Genomic DNA, 22,972 nt, shown 5'->3' with positions numbered 1-22,972 from the left:
TGCAGTGGTTCTCCTCCTACCTCTTGGGCCGTTCGCAGTCGGTGTTGACGGGAGGGCAGAGGTCCGCCCCGAGGTCTCTCGTTTGTGGAGTTCCTCAGGGGTCGGTCCTCTCTCCCCTCCTGTTCAATATCTATATGAAGCCGCTGGGTGAGATCATTCGTGGTTTTGGGGTGGGGTATCATCAGTATGCCGATGATACCCAACTTTTTCTTTCCAGCCCAAACCAACTCAGTGATGCCCTCGACGTGATGTTCCGTTGCCTGGAGGCGGTTCGGGTTTGGATGGGGAGAAACAGGCTCAGACTCAATCCTGCCAAGACTGAGTGGCTGTGCGTACAGGCATCTCGAGTGAACTGTTCTATTCCATCTTTAATGATGGGGGGTGAGGTGTTACCCCCCGTTGATAGGGCTCGCACCTTGGGTGTCCTCCTGGATTCGCGGCTCAGCCTTGAAGATCATATAGGAGCCGTGACCAGGGGGGCTTTTGCCCAGGTTCGCCTGGTGCACCAGTTGCGGCCCTATCTGGACCGAGATGCCTTGCGCACGGTCACTCATGCGCTCGTGACCTCCCGGTTAGACTACTGCAATGCTCTCTACATGGGGCTGCCCTTGAGGACCACTCATAGGCTTCAACTGGTGCAGAATGCAGCCGCGTGAGTTGTGATGGGGGCCTCCCGATACTCCCATATAACACCTCTACTCCGTGAGCTGCATTGGCTTCCGGTTGCCCTCCGGGTGAGATTCAAGGTGCTGGTGATGACCTATAAAGCCCTAAATGGCTTGGGTCCGGGATATCTGAGGGAACACCTGCTGCCGGCATCAAGTTCCCTTTGTCCTGTGCGCTCCCACAGGGAGGGCCTTCTCAGGGTGCCGCCGGCAAAGGATTGCCGGCGGGCAACACCCAGGGGGAGGGCCTTCTCAGTGGGCGCGCCTGCCCTCTGGAACCAGTTACCCGTAGAGCTTAGGACTGCCCCTGATTTCCGCCGGGACCTGAAGACCTGGCTCTTTGAGCTTTCCGGCCAGGACTGAGGATTTTTTAATTTTTTTAACTTATTGTAATTGGGTTTTTAATCAGAGATATAGGGTTTTTAGATTTTAATCAAGGAAAATTTAATCTATTTTAATTGCTATTAATTTTTGTATTGTAAAGTTGTTTTAATTGCCTTGTGAACCGCCCTGGGTCCTACGGGAGAAGGGCGGTATATAAGTTTAATAAATATTATATATATATATATATATATATATATATATATATATATATATATATATATATATATATATATATATATATATATATATATATATATATATATATGTATTTACAATAGGTGCAGTGTCCCGAGATCACATGATTGCTATTTGTGCCTTTCCAGTTGACTTCTAACAAGCTAAAAGCTGGCATGGAAGGTCACAAATCATGATCATGGGATGTCTCACTTATGACCATGGCTGAAAAGGTCGCAAAATCGGATCTAGCCATATAATACCTCACTTAACAACCAGACCACTTAACAATGATTTTTTTCCCCAGTTCCAATTATGGTCCTACCTGTGCTAATCCATATGGGAACTCCTGAAAGTCACATTTGCTCAGATATAATAAGTAAAATATAAATAAACACAGATCCCATTCTGTCAGCCAGTAAACTAGGTAAAGATGCTTTTCATAAATTATTGAATATACAGTAAGTTGAAAGTGTCTACTTCTATTTAGGGACCATCTGGACTTCCAGGGTTTCCTGGATCACCAGGACCTCCGGGACCACCGGTAAGTTAAGATTTGTTTTAGATCCAGCATTGCTGAAAGTTGCTAGTACAGCTGCCCAGAATATAGGCCTCTTTCTTACGATATCAGGTCTTAAACAGAAGAATTTCCTCCCAGGAATAAGACACTAATCCTTAATCAAAAGCCACAATGTACTTCAGGACACATCACTGCTGCTCAGTTAACGCTAACACACTGGTGAATGAAACGTTGTTGATGGCTTCAGATGTGTCAAGGAGCCTGGCCTGCCTTCTCATTACAAACCATGGTCTAGACCAGTGGTTCTCAACCTGTGGACCCCCGGAGGGCCACGATCTCATCACAATGGGTCCGCAAAAGGCTTGAAGAAATGTTATGATTTAAATCTAAGTCTTTGGGGGTCCGTGGCCACAGTCCGTGGCCACAAAAGGTATTTAAAGGGGGGGATCTGTGGTGAAAAAAAGGTTGAGAACCACGTTCTAGATGGTAGAGGGAGGGAGGGAGGGGCCATATCAGAACGGAGGGTGGGCTGCTATTTTGATTTGTGCATACTTATTCTCTGTAGCTGCATTCTTGCAATAGAGTGAGGTACTGTAGGCAACCTTGGCTCTTATGATTCGTGGACTTCAACTCCCAGAATTCCTGAGTCAGCTGACTCAGGAATTCTGGGAGTTGAAGTCCACGAGTCATGAAAGAGCCAAGGTTGCCTACCCCTGCAATAGACATACAAGCTGGTTACTGAATTAGCTTTTCTTTTCTTTTTTTCTTTTTTTGCATTCTCGACAACGCTGTACAAATAGTCCTTGACCTACAACAGTTCACTTCGTGACCGTTTGGAATTACAATGGCACTGAAAAAAGTGACTTATGACCGTTTTTCACACTGCTGCAGCATCCCCATGGGCACGTGATCAAAATTCGGATGCTTGGCAGCTGACTCACCTTTGTGACCGTTGCTGTGTCCCAGGGTCACATGATCCCCTTTGGCGACAACGTCAACAGGGAAGCCAGATTCATTTATAGCAACCCTGTGACCAGCTTAACCACTGCAGTGATTCACTTAATGACTGTGGCAAGAAAGGTCACAAAATGGGGCAAAACTCACTTGACTAATGTCTCACTTAGCGAGAGAAATTTGGGGTTGAGTTGTGATGGTGAGTCAAGGACTTCCTGTATATCAAACCATTGGCTAAGCAGGATGGTTGGGTTTATGCAACCTGGTCAAAAAGAAAGATAAGTGATTTAACCAAGGGTAGTATTGTGACAAGGCTTCTGTTAGTTGTTTTTTTCCTTTGACTTGGGTTAAGCATACGACATGTGCTTTAACAATGCTGGGCCTCTGTCAGCTATGCTCCATACGTAACATGTTGCATTCTCTCTGTTGCAGGGTCTCCCCGGAGCGTTTGACCATACTAGAGATCTTCAGGTGCTCATTCTTCCACTTTTATTTATTTATTTAGTTACATTTATATACCGCCCTATTCCCTGAGGACTCAGGGCGGTTTACAGGAAATTAAAAAATCCACCATACAAAAGTTAAAAAAAAACCAAATTAAAAAATATTAAATTGACCCTGTATACTTAAAACCCCAATTAAAAATTTCTCCTCAGCCTGTCCTCAGCCTATCACTTTTCAGCTTTCTGTGTGAGATCTCATTGAGTGGCGTATGCAAACGTCAAGGTTATTTATTTATTGACACCGGGGTTTCTCAACCTTGGCACCTTGAAGACGTGTGGACTTCAACTCCCAGAATTCTTCAGCCAGTTATGGCTGACTGAGGAATTCTAGGAGTTGAAGTCCACGCATCTTGAAGTTGCCAAGGCTGAGAAACACTAATTTAGACATTAGGCAAGGTCTCTTGAAATGAATGTCCTTATTCAAAGGTGCAAAATTGTATCCTATCAATAGAAGTGCCTATCTGGATCTCAGGGTGAACTATATTGGTCCTTGGTGGTCTTTGAGCTTGGTAGTTTTCTTGCAGACATTTCTTTACCAAATTAGGTAAGATTATCAGCGCATCATCATCATCAACAACAACAACATGATCACTGATGATGTTATTTCACCTTCAGTGTTTGCTTATAAAATGTTTTTTGAGTCTGGATTGGATTGGATTGGATTGGATTGGATTGGATTGGATTGGATTGGATTGGATTGGATTGGATCGGATCGCATCGCATCGCATCGGATCAGATCAGATTGGCTCAAATGAAATTTGAACTTCATAGAAATTAATTGGCATAACCATCCAACTGATACAAGGATTTTCCACTGCCTTTATCTGGGCTATTTGGAAGATAACTGGGAGAGCCAGTTTGGTGGAGTGATTAAGGCAGGGGGTCTTCAAACTCGGCCCTTTTTATGACTTGTGGACTTCAACTCCCAGAATGCCTCAGCCAGCGTGCCTCCTTTTCTCCCTTTCTCTTCCCACTCCTTCTTTCCTCCCTCCCTTCCTTTTGTCTTCCTTCCTTCCTCCTTTTCTCCCTTTCTCTTCTCACTCCTTCCTCCCTCCCTCCCTTCCTTTTGTCTTCCTTCCTTCCTTCATTTACTCATTCATTCCTTTTTTCTGTTCCTCTTCTTATTCCTTCTTTCCACCTTCCTCTTTGTCCTGCTTCTGCTTTAATAATATGACAATCCATTCTCCTATTTCCTTCCTTCCTTCCTCTTCTCCTTCCTTCTTTCCTCCCTCCCTTCCTTTTGTCTTCCTTCCTTCCTTCATTTATTCATTCATTTTTTCTGTTCCTCTTCTTATTCCTTCTTTCCACCTTCCCTCCCTTTTGGTCCTGCTTCTGCTTTAATAATATCACAATCCATTCTCCTATTTCCTTCCTTCCTTCCTTCCTTCCTTCCTTCCTTCCTTCCTTCCTTCCTTCCTTCCTTCCTTCCTTCCTCTTCTCCTTCCTTCTTTCCTCCCTTCCTTCCTTTTGTCTTCCTTCCTTCCTTCTTTCCTTCCTTCCTTCTTTCCTCTTTCCCTCCCTTTTTGTCCTGCTTCAGCTTTTTTTTTTTCTTCCTCCCTCCCCTTTTCATTTCACCTTGGAGATTTTTTAAAAAAAGGTCAAATGTTTTGCTATATTTTTCCCATGAATGATAATAACTTTCCACAGGCAGAGGAAGGCTGTGCTTTATATCTTAAGCAAAAACGTTTTGATTCTTCATGATTAAATAAACATGACACTAATGGGAGGTAGCAAACAGCATTCAAAGACTTCACATCTGTTGTTTTGACAACCTCTTCAGCTTCCTAATTGGTACTCAAGGAGAAAGGGGATCATTTCCTTCTACCTTACTTTTTTCTTACTGTAAAAAAAAATATTACAGAAGTTGGGTAGAAAACAGCAGTGATTCTCTTCTTTCTTTTCTGCCTTAAATTAAAATATGGCATTACTAGTACAAACGCTAATGTTTTGGAAAGGAGCATTGCGAGGAAAAATTCAGTAAGGAAATATAAATGCATCTCATTTTAAAGCCCTGCAGGTTGCAACTTGGCTCACTGGAAATCCTAAAACTCTTAATCCAGCAGGAATAAAACTAAATGAAATCTACAGTAATCCAATTATCTTGATTGCCTTGTGACTGAATTATTACAGGTAGTCCTCACTTACCGACCGTGATGGTTTGAAATCACCAGAATGTTGGAAAAGGAGATTTATAGCTGATCCTTAAACTTAATCATAATCATAATAGTAAAGTTGGAAGGGACCTTGGACGTCATCTAGTCCAACCCCCTGCTCAGGCAGGAAACCTTATACCATTTCAGACAAATGGCTGTCCAGTCTCTTCTTAAAAACTTCCAGTGTTGGAGCATTCACCACTTCTGGAGGCAGGTTGTTCCACTGGTTAATTGTTCTAACTGTCAGGAAGTTTCTCCTTAGTTCTAGGTTGCTTCTCTCCTTGATTAGTTTCCTTCCTTTGCTTCTTGTCCTGCTTTCAGGTGCTTTGGAGAATAGCTTGACTCCCTCTTCTTTGGGGCAGCCCCTGAGATACTGGAAGGCTGCTATCATGTCCCCCCTCATCCTTCTCTTCATTAAACTAAACATACCCAATTCCAGCAACCGTTCCCTATATGTTTTAGCCTCCAGTCCCCCAATCATCTTTGTTGCTCTTCTCTGTACTCTTTCTAGAGCAGGGGTCGGCAACCTAAAAAAGGAAAAGAGCCACCGGGAACTGGTTCCATCACAAATTAAAAAAACTGGGAGCCGGTTTTTTGCGCATGCGCGGACGCACACGGTTGCCATTTTTTTTAAAAGTGAGATGGAACCGGTTCCCGGTTGCCCGACGGCGACGGCCCGTCTGCAAAGCTGCCGCTTTCGGCAGCTTTGCAGACGGGCCGCGGCAGCGTCCTCAAAGAGCGACGCTGCGGCCCGTTCGCGCGGAGGTACGCGCGCACCTCTCCAAAGGTTTGGGGAGGTGCGCACGCAGCTCCGCCCATTCGGGGAGGTGCGCGCGCACCTCTCCAAACGGGCGGTGCCACTCTCCATTTGGAGAGGTGCGCATGCACCACTGCCCGTTCGAAGAGGTGCGCGCACACCGGGCGGCTGGGAGCCGCAGGAGACGGCTCAAAGAGCCGCATGCGGCTCCGGAGCCGCGGGTTGCCGACCCGTGTTCTAGAGTCTCAACATCTTTTTTACATCGTGGTGACCAAAACTGGATGCCGTATTCCAGGTCTGGCCTTACCAAGGCATTGTAAAGTGGTATTAGTACTTCACGTGATCTTGATTCTATCCCTCTGTCAATGCAGCCTAGCACTGTGTTGGCTTTTTTGGCAGCTGCAGCACACGGCTGGCTCATATTGAAGGGATTGTCCACTAGGACTCCGAGATCCCTCTCACAGTTACTACGATTCACTTAATGGCTGCAGCCAGAAATAAGTCAGCAACGGTCAAGTGATATTTCACTTAACAACCGTGTTGCTTAGTAATGGATCTGCTAGTCCCAGCTGAGGTCAGTAAGTGAGAACTACCTACTGATAGAATGTGTAATATCTTGTGGATTGTTTTATAACCATGATATTAATTTTTGGTTTGTTTCAAATACAGTGTTCATCGCTCTGTCCTCCGGGCCTTCCAGGACCGCCGGGAATACCCGGATTCAAGGTACAGAATACTTTCTGATTGAAGTGAGGATTATCTGAAATATATTCCCTTGTCTGGGAAATCTTTATCAGATGTTAGCGGTTCAACAACTGCCTAGCTTAGCCACAGAAATTGTGGCCCCCAGTTGTGGTCGTAAGCCGAGGCCTACCTGTAATGCAGGCCTAAATCATTTACAATAGGCATAAAGGCTGATGGCATTTTCTGCCTTGTCAGTTCGCTAGTTCTGAACGTTCACATCTGAAATAGAAAGGAAGATTCTCTAGATATAATAATAACCTTTTTTATTTTTTATTTTAGGTTTTCTTAACAGTTTCCAAGCTTCAGAAATGGGATTCTGATTCCTTTTGCTTTTCAATTTTAGGGGCACACCGGTGAGAAAGGAGAACTTGGAGAAGCCGGCAAAGATGGAGAAAAGGTAATGATTTTCACTGCCTCGTAGCTTTTGTTTCCAAAGGAGAGGTCTGTGAACGGTGCTACCTACATCTGGCCTCACCAAAAAAATGTGGCGCATGAACATGGGATAACTGCTTCTGTCCCTAAAAACAGTTCAGAGCAAAAACTAAGATGTCTTATAAAGTTGCAAGAGATTTAGATGTTTGTTTTTTTCATTTGTCTGCAATTGTATAGGGCCGTGGTGGCGAACCTATGGCACACGTGCCACAGGTGGCATACAGAGCCCTCTCTGTGGGCACGCACTCCATCGCCCCAGTCCTAGGCCTTCAGCTGGGTTTTATAAAACCTTTTCGCTTTAGGCCTCTGCTGCCGTGTGCAAAAAAAAAAGTTTCAATCAATCAATTTCAACTTCTCGCGGGGAAAAAAAAGATCTCGCAAAGTTGGAATTGATTGATTGAACTTTTTAGTCCCACCCAGTCGGCCGTTACCACCGCAGCCACGTCCACCCAATGGTCCATGCCCAACCAATGGGCCACACCCACCCAATGGGCCACACCCACCCAGCACCCGACGATACATAAGTGGGTTTTGGGTTGCAATTTGGGTACTTGGTCTCTAAAAGGTTCGCCATCACTGGTATAGGGCAATGGTGGCGAACCTATGGCACGCGTACCAGAGGCGGCACTCATAGGCCTCTCTGTGGGCACGTGCACCATCGCCCCATCCCTGCCTCCCCCATGGCCCCCTCCTCACCAACAGCCCCCCGCGGAGGAGAGTCGCCCCCGAGCATGGCCCGCACGGAGCAGTGCAGCCAAGGACAACACGAAGTTGACTCTGCCCTCGTGCCCTGTCACGTGCAGTTGATGCTGCAGGGCGCAGGTGGAAGGCGTGGCTGCCATAGCGCTGGTGGGCCGCTTGGGTGATCTGCGGCAGGCCGTAGAGGTGGGGGGCCCCTGTGGGGGGGTGGAGCAAAGGTGGGGGGCGGGGTGTGTGTGTGGAGGGGCCGGTTTTTTGGCACTCAGTCTCTAAAAGGTTTGCCTGTCAGATTCAGATTCTGGCATCCCTCCATGAGTGCCGATGTTTCGTTTCATTATTAAGACTTTTTAGATAAACAATGCCTGCGTTGTGTTTGAACTGTCTCATTTATTGGAACCATGACATTGCCATCACTGGTATAGGTTTTCCTGCTTGTGCCGGGGGTTGGACTAGAAGACCTCCAAGGTCCCTTTCAACTCTGTTACTCTGTTTTGGTTTTTTTTCCCCCACTGCAATGCAAACTCTGAATGGCAGAAAACAAGCCAAAGGTGACAATTCAGCCTTCCATAAAGTTGCTTCGTAATTTATGATTGGTCATTTAGAGGCTGTTTGAAGTTACAACCGACTTGAAAAAAGGGGACTTGCGATCTGGATCCAAAGTTCTTGATGGTCGGGTCCCCTCCAAAATACAGACCTTTGGCAACAGAGTCACATTCATAGGCATTTGCAGCATCGTATGCTCAAATGATGCCAATTTTGCCAAAACTGAGCACTTCCAGTTTTCGGCAAAGCCTCATAACAAATCAGTGGTTCATTTAATGACTGTGGTGTTCGTTCAACAACCGCCACATTTGCTTAATAGTCACTGCAGAAAATGTCATCAAATCAGGTGGGCAATACGATTGACCCGTTTTACAATCATTGGGGTGTACAACTGTAATGTGCAGGTTGCAATATGGCAGGGGTGTCAAACTCAATTTCATTGAGGGCCGCATCAGCATTGCGGTTGCCCTCAGAAGGGCGGGTGGGTATGGCCAGGGTGGGTGTGGCCTACAGGGTGGGCGTGGCTAGAGTGCGTGTGGCCTACTGGGTGGGCGTGGCCAGCTCTACATCTTTCGCATCAAGGGTGCCTATGGGGGCCTGGGCAGGAGTGGGACAGATCTGAGGGTCTGTGGCAGAAGGAGGGTCTCTGGGCCAGGGCCAAGGCAGTGGGGGCCGTTCCCTCACTGTTTCCAGGATGGCTTCATGGGCCGCATGAAACCACTTCGCGGGCCGGATCCGGCCCCCGGGCCTTGTGTTTGACATGTCTGCAATATGGTTATAAGCCAAGGAGTACCTGTAATAATGCTATTTTGAACAATTAGGTTCACCTCTGTGGAGCCCTTGGTGTTCTCTGAGCTTGGTGGTATTCTTGCAGACATTTCATTACCCAAGTAGGTAACATCATCAGGGTTAGTAGGGAGTGAGGTTTGTGGAATGGAGGTCCTTAATGCTCTCTGAGCTTAATGGTTTTCTTGCAGATGTCCCAAAGGTGCTTTTTCAAGGAGCAACTTTCAAAACTTTGGTTTGAAAGAGGGGTCATAGAGGCCATCTATCTCAAAATTGAACAGCCCCCTCTCAATGGGGTTGGGGTGGGGGTGGAGATGCAACATCGTCTGTCTCCAGTCTACAACACAGTCCTTTCAGCGGTTCCAAGAAGGCTCCACACCCATTTATACTACCCAGGTGATCCTGAGGTCACAGGTAAACCTCCGAGTGGCCTCAACGACTCTCTAAAAGAATGCAAATGACCAGCTGTCTGCAAGGAGTATAAATCCTTCCGTTCCCCACCATCCAGTCAGAGCTGAAGAAACTTCTTAGTTGAGAAGCGAAACATCTTCAAAGAAAAACAAGAAAGTCCAGTTGCCTCCTGGGGAAAAAGCACCTTTGGGACAACCGTGACCTGGATAACTGGGAATCTCCATAGACATTGCCTTGCAGATGTTTCATTACCCCAACTATCAGGAGTGATATATCAGTGTTAGGTTGTGTAGTTCGGCAATGAAATGCCTGAAAGGAAACCATCAAGCTCAGAGAGAACCCAAGACCCCACAGTTCAGCCCTCAATTACAAATATTTTCTTATATCAAATTTACCTTTCTTCATACAGCCCCACTTTGGGCTTTTTTGAACAGCACAGAATTCTGGAGCAAACCTGGGCTGTGTTCAGAGGCATCCACAGGGCCTCGGCCTTTTGTCACTAGAGTGAAAGCATCATCCTGTCCTTGCAATACACGTAGTTCCCATCTTACAACCATTCATTTAGTGACTGTTCAAAGTTACAACGGCCCTGGGGAAAAAAATGACTTAGGACGATTTTTCACACACATGACCATTGCAGCATTCCTGTGGTCACATGATCAAAATTACGCTGCTTGGCAACTGCTTCATGCTTATGACCGTGGCCGGGTCCCAGGGGGTCGGGTGATTCCCCTTCTGTGACCTTCTGACAAGCAAAGTCCATGGGGAAGCCAGATTCACTTAGCAACCAAATGACCAACTTGACAACTGCAGTGATTCACTTAACAACTGTGGCAAGGAAGGTCGTAAATGAGGCAAAAATTAATTTAACAATTGTTAAAATTGCTCAGCAATGGGAATTTGGGGGTCATAGGTCAAGCCACCACTTTGGCTCATTTGCAAGCTACACAGAAAGGAGGCAGATCCTGCAGTGGCACCATATTGTGCCCTTTTGGTACGTGTGTGATGCACATGCGGAAAGTTTGTATCACAGCAGTAGCATACAGCTTTCGAGGTATGCGTACACCCCACCTCTGCAGAAGGACACTGCACTGAACAAAATATTCCGATCGTGGTCTCAAAGGCTTCTTAAATTGTGAATTAGCATTGGGCAGCCGATCTGCATTTTCAAACTAAAAGAATACCAGAGTCTCAAGGGACCTTGGAGGTCATCTAGTCCAACCCCCTGCTCAAGCAGGAGACCCTATACCATTTCTGACAAGCGGCTGTCCAATCTCTTCTTGAAAGCCTCCAGTGATAGAGCGCCCACAACTTCTGGAGGCAATTTCTTTTTCGAGGACTTTTGACTGACTCTCATCTTAACTCTTTTTCTTATTTATTTTTTTTTCAGGGTTCGAGAGGACCGCCAGGCCCAGCAGGACCTCCTGGAAATATTGGCCTGCAGGTAGAACAAGATGAATATTTTTTATAAATATGTATATTACCTATAAAGTAAGAAAGGTGGGATAAAAATCTGATAAATTAATAAGCCAGCCATGCTTTGCCTCATTTCCAGGGCCCCCGAGGATTAACCGGAGGAGTTGGGCCAATCGGTCTTCTTGGCGACAGGGTGAGTTGGAGACCCTCCTTAATTTTCTTAGCCAAAGTTGCTTGCAAGAGACATCTGGTTAACGGGACAGAAAAAGGAAAGTTTTCAAGTTCGGACCTCAACTTGGCTACTAACCTATCTATCCCTGTGTCTAGTGCCCTTCCATTGGCATTATCAGGAGGAGGAGGAGGAGGAGGAGGAGGAGGAGGAGGAGGAGGAGGAGGAGGAGGAGGAGGAGGAGGAGGAGGAGAAGGAGAAGAAGAAGAAGAGGAAGGAGAAGGAGGAGGAGGAGAAGGAGAAGGAGAGGAAGGAGAAGGAGAAGGAGGGGAAGGGGGAGGGGGAGGAGGAGTAGAAGGGAGGAGGAGGAGGACGAGGAGGTGGAGGAGGAGGAGGAGGAGGAGGAGGAGGAGAAGGAGAGGAAGAGGAAAGAGAAGGAGAAGGAGGGGAAGGGAAGGGAAGGCGGAGGAGGAGGAGGAGAAAGGAGGAGGAGGAGAAGAAGGAGAAGGAGAAGGAGAAGGAGAAGGAGAAGAAGAAGAAGAAGAAGAAGAAGAAGAAGAAGAAGAAGAAGAAGAAGAAGAAGAAGAAGAAGAAGAAGAAGAAGAAGAAGAAGAAGAAGAAGAAGAAGAAGAAGAAGAAGAAGAAGAAGAAGGAGAAGAAGAAGAAGAAGAAGAAGAAGAAGAAGAAGAAGAAGAAGAAGAAGTAGTGCTCTGCCACATAACACCCTGGACTTAACAGTTGTCTGGGTAGCGGGCGTGACAGTGCCTGGAAACAGCAGAATAGAAGAGAAAAAATTGGAGAAGATTACAAAATGCAAAAACCTATGAATCGAAATAGAATGACTGTGACAAAGGCAAGCAAGGGTAGTACCAATAGTAATTTGGATGCACTCCCAAAACAACTGGAGCACCACTTGAACACCATTGGCATTGACAAATTCACCATCAGTCAATTGCAAAAGGCACCTTTACTAGGAACAGCTTCCATCCTGCAACGATATCTATAAGACCATCAGACATCCACATCTGTCCCAGGTTCTTGGAAAGGACTCAGTAGATGGACAAAAATGCCAAACCCAGTCTAAACATTTGGCTGACCGTGCAATGATCAATAACAACAACAACAACAACAACAGTAGTAGTAGTAATGGCTTCTTTTACAGCAGGAGTCTTCAAACTCGGCCCTTTTATGACTTGTGGACTTCAACTCCCAGAAGACCCCTGTTTTACAGGAAGGACATGAAATATCTCTGTGGCCCTTTCTGTTAATATATTAAGGTGTTTTTTTTCCCCTGTCGGGCAAAGATTTTATCATCCTGTCTTTTTTATTTCAGGGGGACATTGGATTTAGAGGACAACCTGGAATGCCAGGGCCTCCAGGGAAAGCGGTAGGTTTTCTTTTTATATTGCATTCCCCCCCCCCATATTAGCCCACATTATATCCAAGACATGACATGAGAGCAGTATTCCAATATCTGAGGGGCTGCCCCAAAGAAGAGGGAGTCAAGCTAGTCTCCAAAGCACCTGAAGGCAGGACAAGAAGCAACGGATGGAAACTAATCAAGGAGAGAAGCAACCTAGAACTAAGGAGGAATTTTCTGACAGTGAGGACAATTAATCAGTGGAACGACTTGCCTCCAGAAGTTGTGGGTCTCCAAAACTGGAGGTTTTTAATTGGAGAACCGTTTGTCTGCGATGGTATAGGGCACAGGTCTGCAACCCGCGGCTCCGGAACCGCATGCGGCTCTTTCAGCCGTCTCCTGCGGCTCCTAGTCTTCTGCTATGTGTAGTCCAAAAAAAAAAAAGTGGGACTAAAAAAGTTCAACCAATCAATTCAAATATGCAGGGTAGGTGCATATCTCGCCTTGGCTCCCACTCTTCAGTCAAACCCTGTTGTGCGCATGCGCGCATATACGCGCATGCGCACACATTTTTTGCGGCTCCCAGTTTTTCCTTTTGTGAGCGAACCGGTTCCGAGTGGCTCTTTTGCTGTTTCAGGTTGCTGACCCCTGGCCTAGGGTTTCCTGCTTGAGCAGGGGGTTGGACTAGAAGACCTCCAAGGTCCCTTCCAACTCTGTTATTCTGTTATAAGAGAGCACAAGACTGTCACTCAGCAAGCACCAAATTGAGCTCCAGTGCTACCAGTTAAAATGATTCCTGGAAACTACCGTAGACCAGAAAAGGCCAGTGAGATCAATGCTCAGCTTTCCTTCCTTGCTTCCTTGCAAAAATTTAAATGTTGCCCTTTTTCTGGACAATTAACTGTCTGAAATTTATCTATGATCATGTTTTTGCAAATCCTTTGGATCAGTGCACAGGCGTTTTTTGACTTACAACCATTCGTTTAGCAACCGTTCAAAATTACGACAGGACTGAAAAAAGCAACTTATGACTAGTCCTCACCCTTATGCCCATTGCAGTGTCCCAGCAGTCGCATGATCAAAATTTTGGCCCTTGGAAATAGGCAGGTATTTTCAACAGTTGCAGTGTCCCAAAGTCACGTGACCTCCATTTGTGGCCTTCCCAGCTGGCTTCCAACGAGTTAATGGGAAAAGCAGGATTTGCTTAACAACTGCATGATTCACTTAACAACTACAGCAAACGTGTAGTAAAATTGGGACACAACGTACTTAACGGCCACCTCACTGAACAACAGAAGTTCCATTCCTGTGGTCATAAGTTGAGGACTACCTGCTTCAGTTACTGGCTAACAACCGACAGCATGTATTAGTGCACTATGGTTGTGAATGCAACCTTTGTGTTAGGATGTGGCTTTTGGGGGTGACCCTAAGCACCTGCTAATCAACAATAGTGAGGTTTTCTATCATAGGTCTCTGTAAAGCTGAAAAGTCTTGAGGTTGGTCAAGGAGATGAATTTTTGCAAAAGCATCAGCATTCCCAATTTTTCCTGTGATCCTGAAGGTGATCAAAATATAGACTGGGTTTGCAATGCATATAAACGATTCTGTCCCATTGATAGTTCCTTGCTTGGGATATTGTTTTCTGCCTGATTGTTGACAAGTCATAAAGCTTGACGAATCGGCCATCAACAGATACATAAAGCACATTTACACACTATTCAAAAGAGACAATAAAAACCAACAGAAGCTAAAGAAAAGACCCGAACATTCCCACACCGGTAATCTGCACCCGAGGGACACAGTGGCTCAGTGGGTTAGGACGCTGAGCTTGTCGATCAGAAGGTCGGCAGTTTGGCGGGTTGAATCCCGAGTGCCGCATAACAGAGTGAGCGCCTGTTACTCGTCCCAGCTTCTGCCAACCTAGCAGTTCGAAAGCACGGAAAAATGCAAGTAGAAAAATAGGGACCACTATGGTGGGAAGGTAACAACGTTCCGCACCTTTGGCGTCTAGTCATGCCAGCCACATGACCATGGAGACGTCCTCGGACAAGCGCTGGCTCTTCGGCTTTGAAACGGAGATGAGCACCGGCCCCTAGAGTCGGAAACGACTAGCACGCATGTGCGGGGGAACCTTTACCTTACCTTTAACCTGCACCCAGATAAGCAGGGACTAGCACCAGACAATAAAGCAGAAAACAATCCCCCCCAAAGCAGAGTTCTTCAAACTTTTATGACTTGTGGACTTCAACTCCCAGAACTCCTCAGCCAGCATGCCTGGCTGAGGAATTCTGGGAGTTGAAGTCCACAAGTCACAAAAGGGCCAAGTTTGAAGACCTCTGCCCTAAAGAGAAAAACCACATCCCCACCAATATCCCAAAGATGCTTTTCAAAAAGCGACTGGACTTCCTTGATCTTTTTCCTTGGAAACATTTTGCTTCTCATCCTTTCGCTTATTTTATTTCTTAGTTTCAAGAAGTTTCTTAGATGAGAAGCAAAGGGGGGGTGAACCAAGAAAGACCAAATTGCCTTTCAAAAGTCACCTTTGGGACAATAATGGCCTGGTTGATTGAGAATCTCCATAGATATCCCCATCAATACTGGCAAGGCAATCCACTATATATAGACAGGGAACAAACCCACACTTATTCTCACTGATGGTGTTACCTAGTCTGGTAATGAAATGTCTGCAAGAAAACAGCCAAGCTCAGAGAGCACCACAAGCTACATAGTTCAGATATTCTCTTCTCTTGAAACCTCCTCCAAATACTAAGATGGAAAGAGCCCACTTTTTCTCCATCTACATTGCTTTGAGTGGGGGGGGGACACCAATTAAGATTCAGCCCTCTAAGAGTACAATATTGTTTTTTTATTATTATTAATAGAGATTTTATTAGTTTTTTTTCCTTACATACATATGTTAGTTTTTCAACCAGCGTTTACTTCCGCGTAAATCAGAGCTTGGCCAGTACTAGAGGGAGTACTGATGTGTAATGGATTCTGTTTAACCATTTCAGGGGCCCCGTGGTGATAGGGGCCATCAAGGTTTTCGAGGGCCGAAAGGGGATGTGGTAAGTATAATGAAATTCCTACTTTCCGTATGTATGTTGTTGTTGTTGTTGTTTAAAGCGGTCTGAGCTGTGTGCCTAACCAGCACCTAACCTCTACTGGCTTTAGAGATAAGCAGTGCTATGCAGAAGGCAAAAAATGAAGTACTCCCAGAAATTAGCAGTGCAAGACAAGAAAAAGAAAAGATATAATGCAAATCAATTTATCTTACACTAAAGATAGTCCCCCCGACTTACAACCATTTGTGTAATGACCATTCAAAGTTACAACAGCACCGGAAAAAGTGACATGTCCATTTTTCATACTTAACGACCGCCATAACATCCCCATGATCACGTGATCAAAATTCAGACGCTTGGCAACTGATTCAATTTATGACGGTTGCTGTCTCTCAAAGTCACGTGATCCCCTTTTGCGACCTTCCGATAAGCAAAGTCAACGGGGAAGCCATTAACTGAAATGATTCACTTAACAACTGTGGCAAGAAAGGTCATAAAATGGGGCAAATTCATTTGGCAGCTGTCTTGCTTAGCAAGAGAAATTTTGGGCTCAATTGCGGTTGTTAAGTCGAGGACTATCTGTATCCCCTGCCAGCTAAAGGACTTGATAGGTCTTCCTTGGTTGTGATGGATGTTTTCTAGAAAATTCTCTTGTTTCCTTTTTCTAGGGGCCACCGGGTCCAAATGGAGCTCCTGGGAGTGCTGGGCCTCGAGGAGAACCTGTAAGCCATTTTTATGCCAAGTTCCTTGCTAGCTGTAGGATTCAAACAACAGGCGGGTTGAGTTTACACAACACACAGAACCTGTATCTAGATTAAGAGAATAAAAATGATGCTGTGCCCCACTCCTCCAAATTAAACTAAATGAATTGATGTCATCACCTGCACATACCTATAAAGCCCTAAATGGCGAGGGTCCGGGATATTTGAGGGAACACCTGCTGCCAGCATCAAGCTCCCTTCGTCCAGTGTGCTCCCACAGGGAGGGTCTTCTCAGGGTGCCGCCGGTTAAAGACTGCCGGCGGGTAACACCCAGGGGTAGGGCCTTCTCAGTGTGTGCGCCTGCCCTGTGGAACCAGCTGCCTGCGGAGCTTAAGACTGCCCCCAACCTCCGTTCATTCTGCCGGGACCTGAAGACCTGGCTCTTCGAGCTCTCTGGCCCAGGCTGAGAATATTTTTAATTTTAATTTTAACTGGGTTTTAATTTTCTCAGGGTTCTATTTAATCTCTTTTAATTTTGTTTTAACGTTTGTATTGACTGTTTTTTAAATGCCCTGTAAACCGCCCTGAGTCCTTCGGGAAAGGGCGGTATATAAATCTAAATAATAAATAATAATAAATAATACAACTTGCTAAGCCCATGGCTTCCTTTCCAACACATATTGTAATTCGTACTCTAAACCCATGTAATAATAATAATAATAATAATAATAATAATAATAATAATAATAATAATAATAATAATAATAATAATAATAATAATACAGGTAATCTTTGACTTACAACAGTTCGTTTAGTGACTGTTCAAAAGTTACAATGGCGCTGAAAGAAATGATTTATGACTGTTTCCCACACTTATGACCATTGTAGCATCCCCATGATCAGGGGTAGGCAACCTTGGCTCTTTTATGACTCGTGGGCTTCAACTCCCAGAATTCCTGAGCCAGCCATGCTGAGGGGAAAGGGAGAGGTTTCCAAGCTAAGCCATGCTGGCTGAGGAATTCTGGGAGTTGAAGTCCACGAGTCATAAAAGGGCCATGTTTGAAGAGTGCACTTTAAATCCCAGAATTCTTCAGCCAGGCACAGATAGACAATTATTTATTCATTCAATTTCTATAGTTGCCCATCTTAATCAATGACTCTGGATGACTTACAATTCCAAAAATACACATTTAAAACTATAAAAAAAACCTTTAAAAACCCCCAATAAAAATCCAAAATAAACAATATCCTAAGACCCTTCACATATAATTTCTTTCCTTACATTTTTGAGGGTTGTGATAATAAAAATCATCCCTGCGTGAACTGTTGGCTAACATGTCAGAGAGAAAATTGCAAACCAGATGTGCAGACAATAGAAGGTATATAATTTTTATCATCACTGCAACTGCATGGTTTGGCTTAGTAAGAAGTGCCTCATTTGGCTTGTCATAAAAGAGAATATCTATCACCTGAAACTTCGTCCCTTAGGTATTGGACTAAAAGCTTCCCCAGAGTGTTTTCAATTGTAATAGAGCTTATTATCGTTTATCCAGAATCAAGAGCTGCTTATCCCAAGGATGCTTTTTCACAAGGCAACTGGACTTCCTTGTTGTTCTTTGAAGACGTTTCGCTTCTCATCCAAGAAGCTTCTTCAGCTCTTCAGAAGCTTCTTGGGATGAGAAGCAAAACATCTTCAAAGGAAAAAAAAAGGAAGTCGACTCCTGAAAAAAAAAACACCTTTGGGAGAACTATGACCTGGATGACTGAGAATCTCCATAGACATCAAGAGCTGATTGTCTTCTGTCTCTAAACTCTAAAGCTACTGTGGTTTAACAAAGAAGCACTCTGGCAAAATCGGGAGGTTCAAGTGATTTTGAATTATGTTTTTATAATCCTTTTTCCAAGTTTTGCTTCTTTTTTGTAAGCGAAAACCCGAATCTTCAATAAGAATAAGAAGTCTTTTAATCGTCAGATTTTAGAATGATAGAAATCCAGTTAGAGTCAGGTGATTCTTTCAACGTTTTAAACTCCCCTGGATAGTCAGTCGCCGCTGTTTTTAGAGGGTGAGATAGAATTTCCCTTCCCTCTCTCCACAGGGGGGGAAATACTTTGGGCAGCTTATACAGGTAGGAAAAAATAGTTAGGATTGAAGAGAGGTTCAGATCTCCCCCAGGCTCATCCGCTCTGCTTTATAGGTGCCTGGTGGTAAGTTTGACTTTGGCTGCCTGCAGCCTAGTGACGGGCCATATTTCTATGGCCGGTCTTTCGTCCACTGGTTTGGAGGGCTGCCCCGGATCGAGTGGAAGGGCTACTACCCTCCCGCACTCAAGCGAGGATCCCCTCCCCCTACAGGGTGACTTTTGACCCTTTCCAGGGTCCCCCAGTAGTGCAAAATTGGACATGGAAGACGAAGCTTGCCTTCCAGCGGCTGCGGCAGCCGAAGCAGCCACAGCAGCAAACCAGAAGTCAAGTGATTTTGAATTATGTAATGTAAGGGAAAAAGTACAATATGCAGCCTAGAAGGCTCTTAGTCATGAGTTCAGACAATTTTCCTTACAAGATTTCCCCAAGTCTGGGGAAATGAAAGGGAATTTGAGTGGATGAACGTAGAAGATTCATTTAGCAAAACAGCCACTGTTAAGTCTGGGCATGGCTAGTCTAGTGAAGAGAGGGTAGACATGATAGCAGTGATCCAATATTTGAGGGGCTGTCACAGAGAAGGGGACGCAGTGACTCAGTGGGTTAGGACGCTGAACTTGTCGATCAGATGGTCTGCAGTTTGGCGGGTCAAATCCCGAGTGCCGCGTAACAGAGTGAGCGCCTGTTACTCATCCCAGCTTCTGACAACCTAGCAGTTCGAAAGCACATAAAAATGCAAGTAGAAAAATAGGGACCACTACGGTAGGAAGTTAACAGCGTCCTGTGCGCCTTTGGCGTCTAGTCATGCCGGCCACATGACCACGGAGACGTCCTCAGACAAGCGCTGGCTCTTCGGCTTTGAAACGGAGATGAGCACCGGCCCCTAGAGTTGGAAATGACTAGCACGCATGTGCGGGGGAACCTTTACCTTTACAAAGCACCCGAAGGCCAGACAAGGAATAACGGATGGAAACTGATCAAGGAGAGATTCAACCTAGAAATAAGGTGTGTTTTTTTCGGAGCCATTGTAAATGAATGGTCACTAAAGAAATGGCTGTTCATTTAGGGGCCATTTGAAGTCACAACTCATGTAGCAACTGTGTTACTGACTTACCCACTGCACTGATCCACTTAACAACTATGGCAAGAAAGGTCGTAAAATGGGGCAGCAGAAATGTTGGGCTCAACCGGGGTCGTAAATCGCACACTGTGTTTCAATTACAGTATGTGTGTGGATTCCAGCAATGTGGCCTTTTCTCCCTCAACTGTTAGTCATACAATTTGGCCTCCAGAACCCCTGATCATCTCCCTCGCTCTTATCTGCACACTTTCCAGAGCCTCAGCAACCTTTTATAATAAGAAATAACTTTTATTAAATTGTATTTAAACATAAATGACAAACCCGTATGTTCCATCCATAAATCGTCCTTTCTGCCTATTCGTCCTGTTTCAGGGCATACCTGGAAAAGACGGAAGAGACGGAGCACATGGACTGGATGGTGAGAAGGTTTGTAGTCCCCTTTAAAAGTCCTCAGGTTCTTATAAAGGAGGATATTTGTAGCGCATGATTTATAGGCGGGGTCTTTGATGCTCTCTGAGCTTTGTTGTTTTTGGACAGCCATTTGTCTGAAATGGTATGGGGCTTTCCGGCTTGAGCAGGGGGTTGGACTAGAAGATCTCCAAGGTCCCTTTCAACTCTGTTATTCTGTTATACGTTTCATTACCCAGCTAGGTAACATCATCGGTACTAGAAGGGAGTGAGATTTGCAGGGAGGGGGGAGGAGGAGGATGACGACGATTGTGGGACTAACAACAACAACAACAACAACAACAAACAACAACAACAACAACAACAACAACAACAACAACAACAACAATAATAATAATAATAATAATAATAATAATAATAATAATAATAATAATAATGTTGGAAGGGACCTTGGAGGTTATCTAGTCCAACTCCATGCTCAGGCAGGAAACCTGATGGTGGTCTCTTGGTGGTCTCTGAGCTTAGTGGTTTTTCTTGCAGATGTTTCAGTGCCCAACTAGGTAACATCATCAGTGCTAGAAGGGAGTGGGATTTACCAGGAGGAGGAGGAGGAGGAGGAGGAGGAGGAGGAAGAGAAGGAAGAAGAGAAGGAGGAAGAGGAAGAAGACTGTGGGGGTTTTGGTGGTCTCTGACCTTGGTTTTTTTCTTGCAGATGTTTCATTACCCAACTAGGTAACATCATCAGTGCTAGATGAGAATGGGATTTAGCAGGAGGAGGAGGAGGAGGAGGAGGAGGAGGAGGAGGAGGAGGAGGAGGAGAGGACTGGGGGATCCTTCATGCTCTCTGAGCTAATCAAGGAACTGAAAGAGCAAACCACTAGTATATAAACAGAGAGCAAAGTCCACTCCCTTCTATCACTGATAATGTTACCTAGCTGGGTAACGAAACATTGTAAGAAAACAACCCAGCTCAGAGAGCACCAAGGACCCTTCAGTTCTTATTTACCGTTACTGGTTCCAACCAACAATCCTTCCACTTTGTGTCTTAGATTTAGTCATTTGCCCCCCCCACCGCCCATCCTTTCCTTAAAGCTCACGATAAAAATAAATTGAAGGATGTGCTGATGTGACACGACTTTCCCCAATGAGCTTAAAATGCAAACATTAATTCTTGAACCCAGATTTGGTCATGCTTGTATGCCTGTATGCTTCTCTACAAATACAAATCGTCAGAGCAAGTAATTGAAAATGGGGGCATCTTAAAACAAATAAGCCTGCAATTTTCCACGTTCACTTACCCATAGATACACAAGACTATTTATTTATGAAATGCATTGAGTTCTGTGGTTTGTGAACCTGGTTAAAATATATATATATTTTTGTAATGGATCAGAAGAGTGTGTCCTGTTGTCGACATAACTTTTACCAAAAAAAAAAAGACCTTTAAAATTCACCGGAGCCAGCAATCCTTTGACTTTAATGAGGTGGTGGGGGGAGAGAAGCATTTTGCATTTTTCTCATTTTATCTATGTTTCATTTCATTACAATTTCCATTTGTTAAACTCCCATTTGGTTTGTCCTGATGTGTATACAAAACCCAAGCAGTCTTCTGCAGCTTGTAAATGTTGTGTTTTGGAATCGGACGATAAGGGATTTGAGAAGATTTTCCTATGTGTGCAGTTACAATGTTTTTGTGTAAAAAGAGAGGAGAAAGGCATCCAATAATTGCCTTTTTTCTAATCTTAGAGGCATGAACCTTTCTCCAAACCTCAAATCTTCTAAGTTTCAAAAGTAGTTCTCTATTTTGCAAGTAGTTTCAAATATCATAGAAATCCAGCTGGTCCTTGACTTACAACCATTTGTTGAGCAATCTTTCGAACTTACAACGGCACTGAAAAAAGTGACTTACAATCAGCCCCCACAGTTACAACCGTCACAGCATCCTTGTGGTCATGTGATCAAAATTCAGGCACTTGGCACCCAGTGTGTATGTATAACGCTTGAAACATCCCGGGGCGGGGTGTCATGTGATCACCATCAGCATGACCTTCCCAGACGGCTTCCGATGAGCAAAGTCAACGGGAGAAGCTGGGTTTGCTTAACAGTCACATGATTCACTTAAGGACTGCAGTGACCCACTTAAAACCATGGCACAAATGTTATCAATTAGACATGGATCGCTTAAAGTCCCTTGCATAGCAATGGACATTCTGGTGCCAATTGTGACAGTAAATTGAGGCCTACATGTAGTCAGTCAAGAATTAGTCAACCTGGGCACCTTCATGCTTTCTTGCACAGGAGTGTGGGGAAGGAAGGAAGGCAGGAAGGGAGGGAGGGAGGGAGGGAGGAGAAGGGAGGGAGGGAGGAAGGAAGGAAATGGGAGGGTGGGAGGGAGGGAGGAAAGAAGGAAGGAAGGGAGGAAGGAAGGAAGGAAATGGGAGGGAGGGAGGGAGGGAGGGAGGGAGGGAGGAGATGGGAGGGAGGGAGGAGATGGGAGGGAGGGAGGGAGGGAGGAAATGGGAGGGAGGGAGGAACGAGAAGGGAGGGAGGAAGGAAGGAAATGGGAGAGAGGGAGGGAGGGAGGAAAGAGGAAGGAGGGAGGGAGGGAGGGAGGAAGGAAGGAAGGGAGGGAGGGAGGAAGGAACGAAGGAAATGGGAGGGAGGGGGGAAGGGAGGAGATGGGAGGGAGGGAGGAAGGAAGGAAATGGGAGGGAGGGAGGGAAGAAAGAGAAGGGAGGGAGGGAGGAAGGAAGGAAGGAAGGAAATGGGAGGGAGGGAGGAAGAAAGGAGAAGGGAGTAAGGAAGGAAGGAAATGGGAGAGAGGGAGGGAGGGAGGGAGGGAGGGAGGGAGGGAGGAAGGAAGAAAGGAGATGAGAGGGAGGGAGGGAGGGAGGAAGGAAGGAGATGG

The 22,972-nt window shown here is 45.3% G+C and overlaps 1 protein-coding gene across 1 annotated transcript in view; it reads left to right on the top strand.

Annotated features, from left to right (window-relative positions):
- COL9A3 (collagen type IX alpha 3 chain) overlaps positions 1-22,972 on the top strand; it is a 58,021-nt gene that overhangs the window by 12,420 nt on the left and 22,629 nt on the right. Inside the window, exons 9-20 of the mRNA XM_081323560.1 lie at positions 1,714-1,767; positions 3,130-3,168; positions 6,780-6,836; positions 7,198-7,251; positions 11,116-11,169; positions 11,281-11,334; positions 12,615-12,697; positions 15,685-15,738; positions 16,404-16,457; positions 18,632-18,641; positions 18,811-18,921; positions 20,029-20,082. Coding sequence (XP_081179686.1) covers positions 1,714-1,767; positions 3,130-3,168; positions 6,780-6,836; positions 7,198-7,251; positions 11,116-11,169; positions 11,281-11,334; positions 12,615-12,697; positions 15,685-15,738; positions 16,404-16,457; positions 18,632-18,641; positions 18,811-18,921; positions 20,029-20,082 — 678 coding nt within the window. The remainder of the gene's footprint in view (positions 1-1,713; positions 1,768-3,129; positions 3,169-6,779; positions 6,837-7,197; positions 7,252-11,115; positions 11,170-11,280; positions 11,335-12,614; positions 12,698-15,684; positions 15,739-16,403; positions 16,458-18,631; positions 18,642-18,810; positions 18,922-20,028; positions 20,083-22,972) is intronic.

Source organism: Vipera berus (assembly GCF_964194415.1).
Source record: "Vipera berus genome assembly, chromosome: 3".
Taxonomy (NCBI): domain Eukaryota; kingdom Metazoa; phylum Chordata; class Lepidosauria; order Squamata; family Viperidae; genus Vipera; species Vipera berus.
This window is presented reverse-complemented; position numbering and strand designations above follow the sequence as displayed.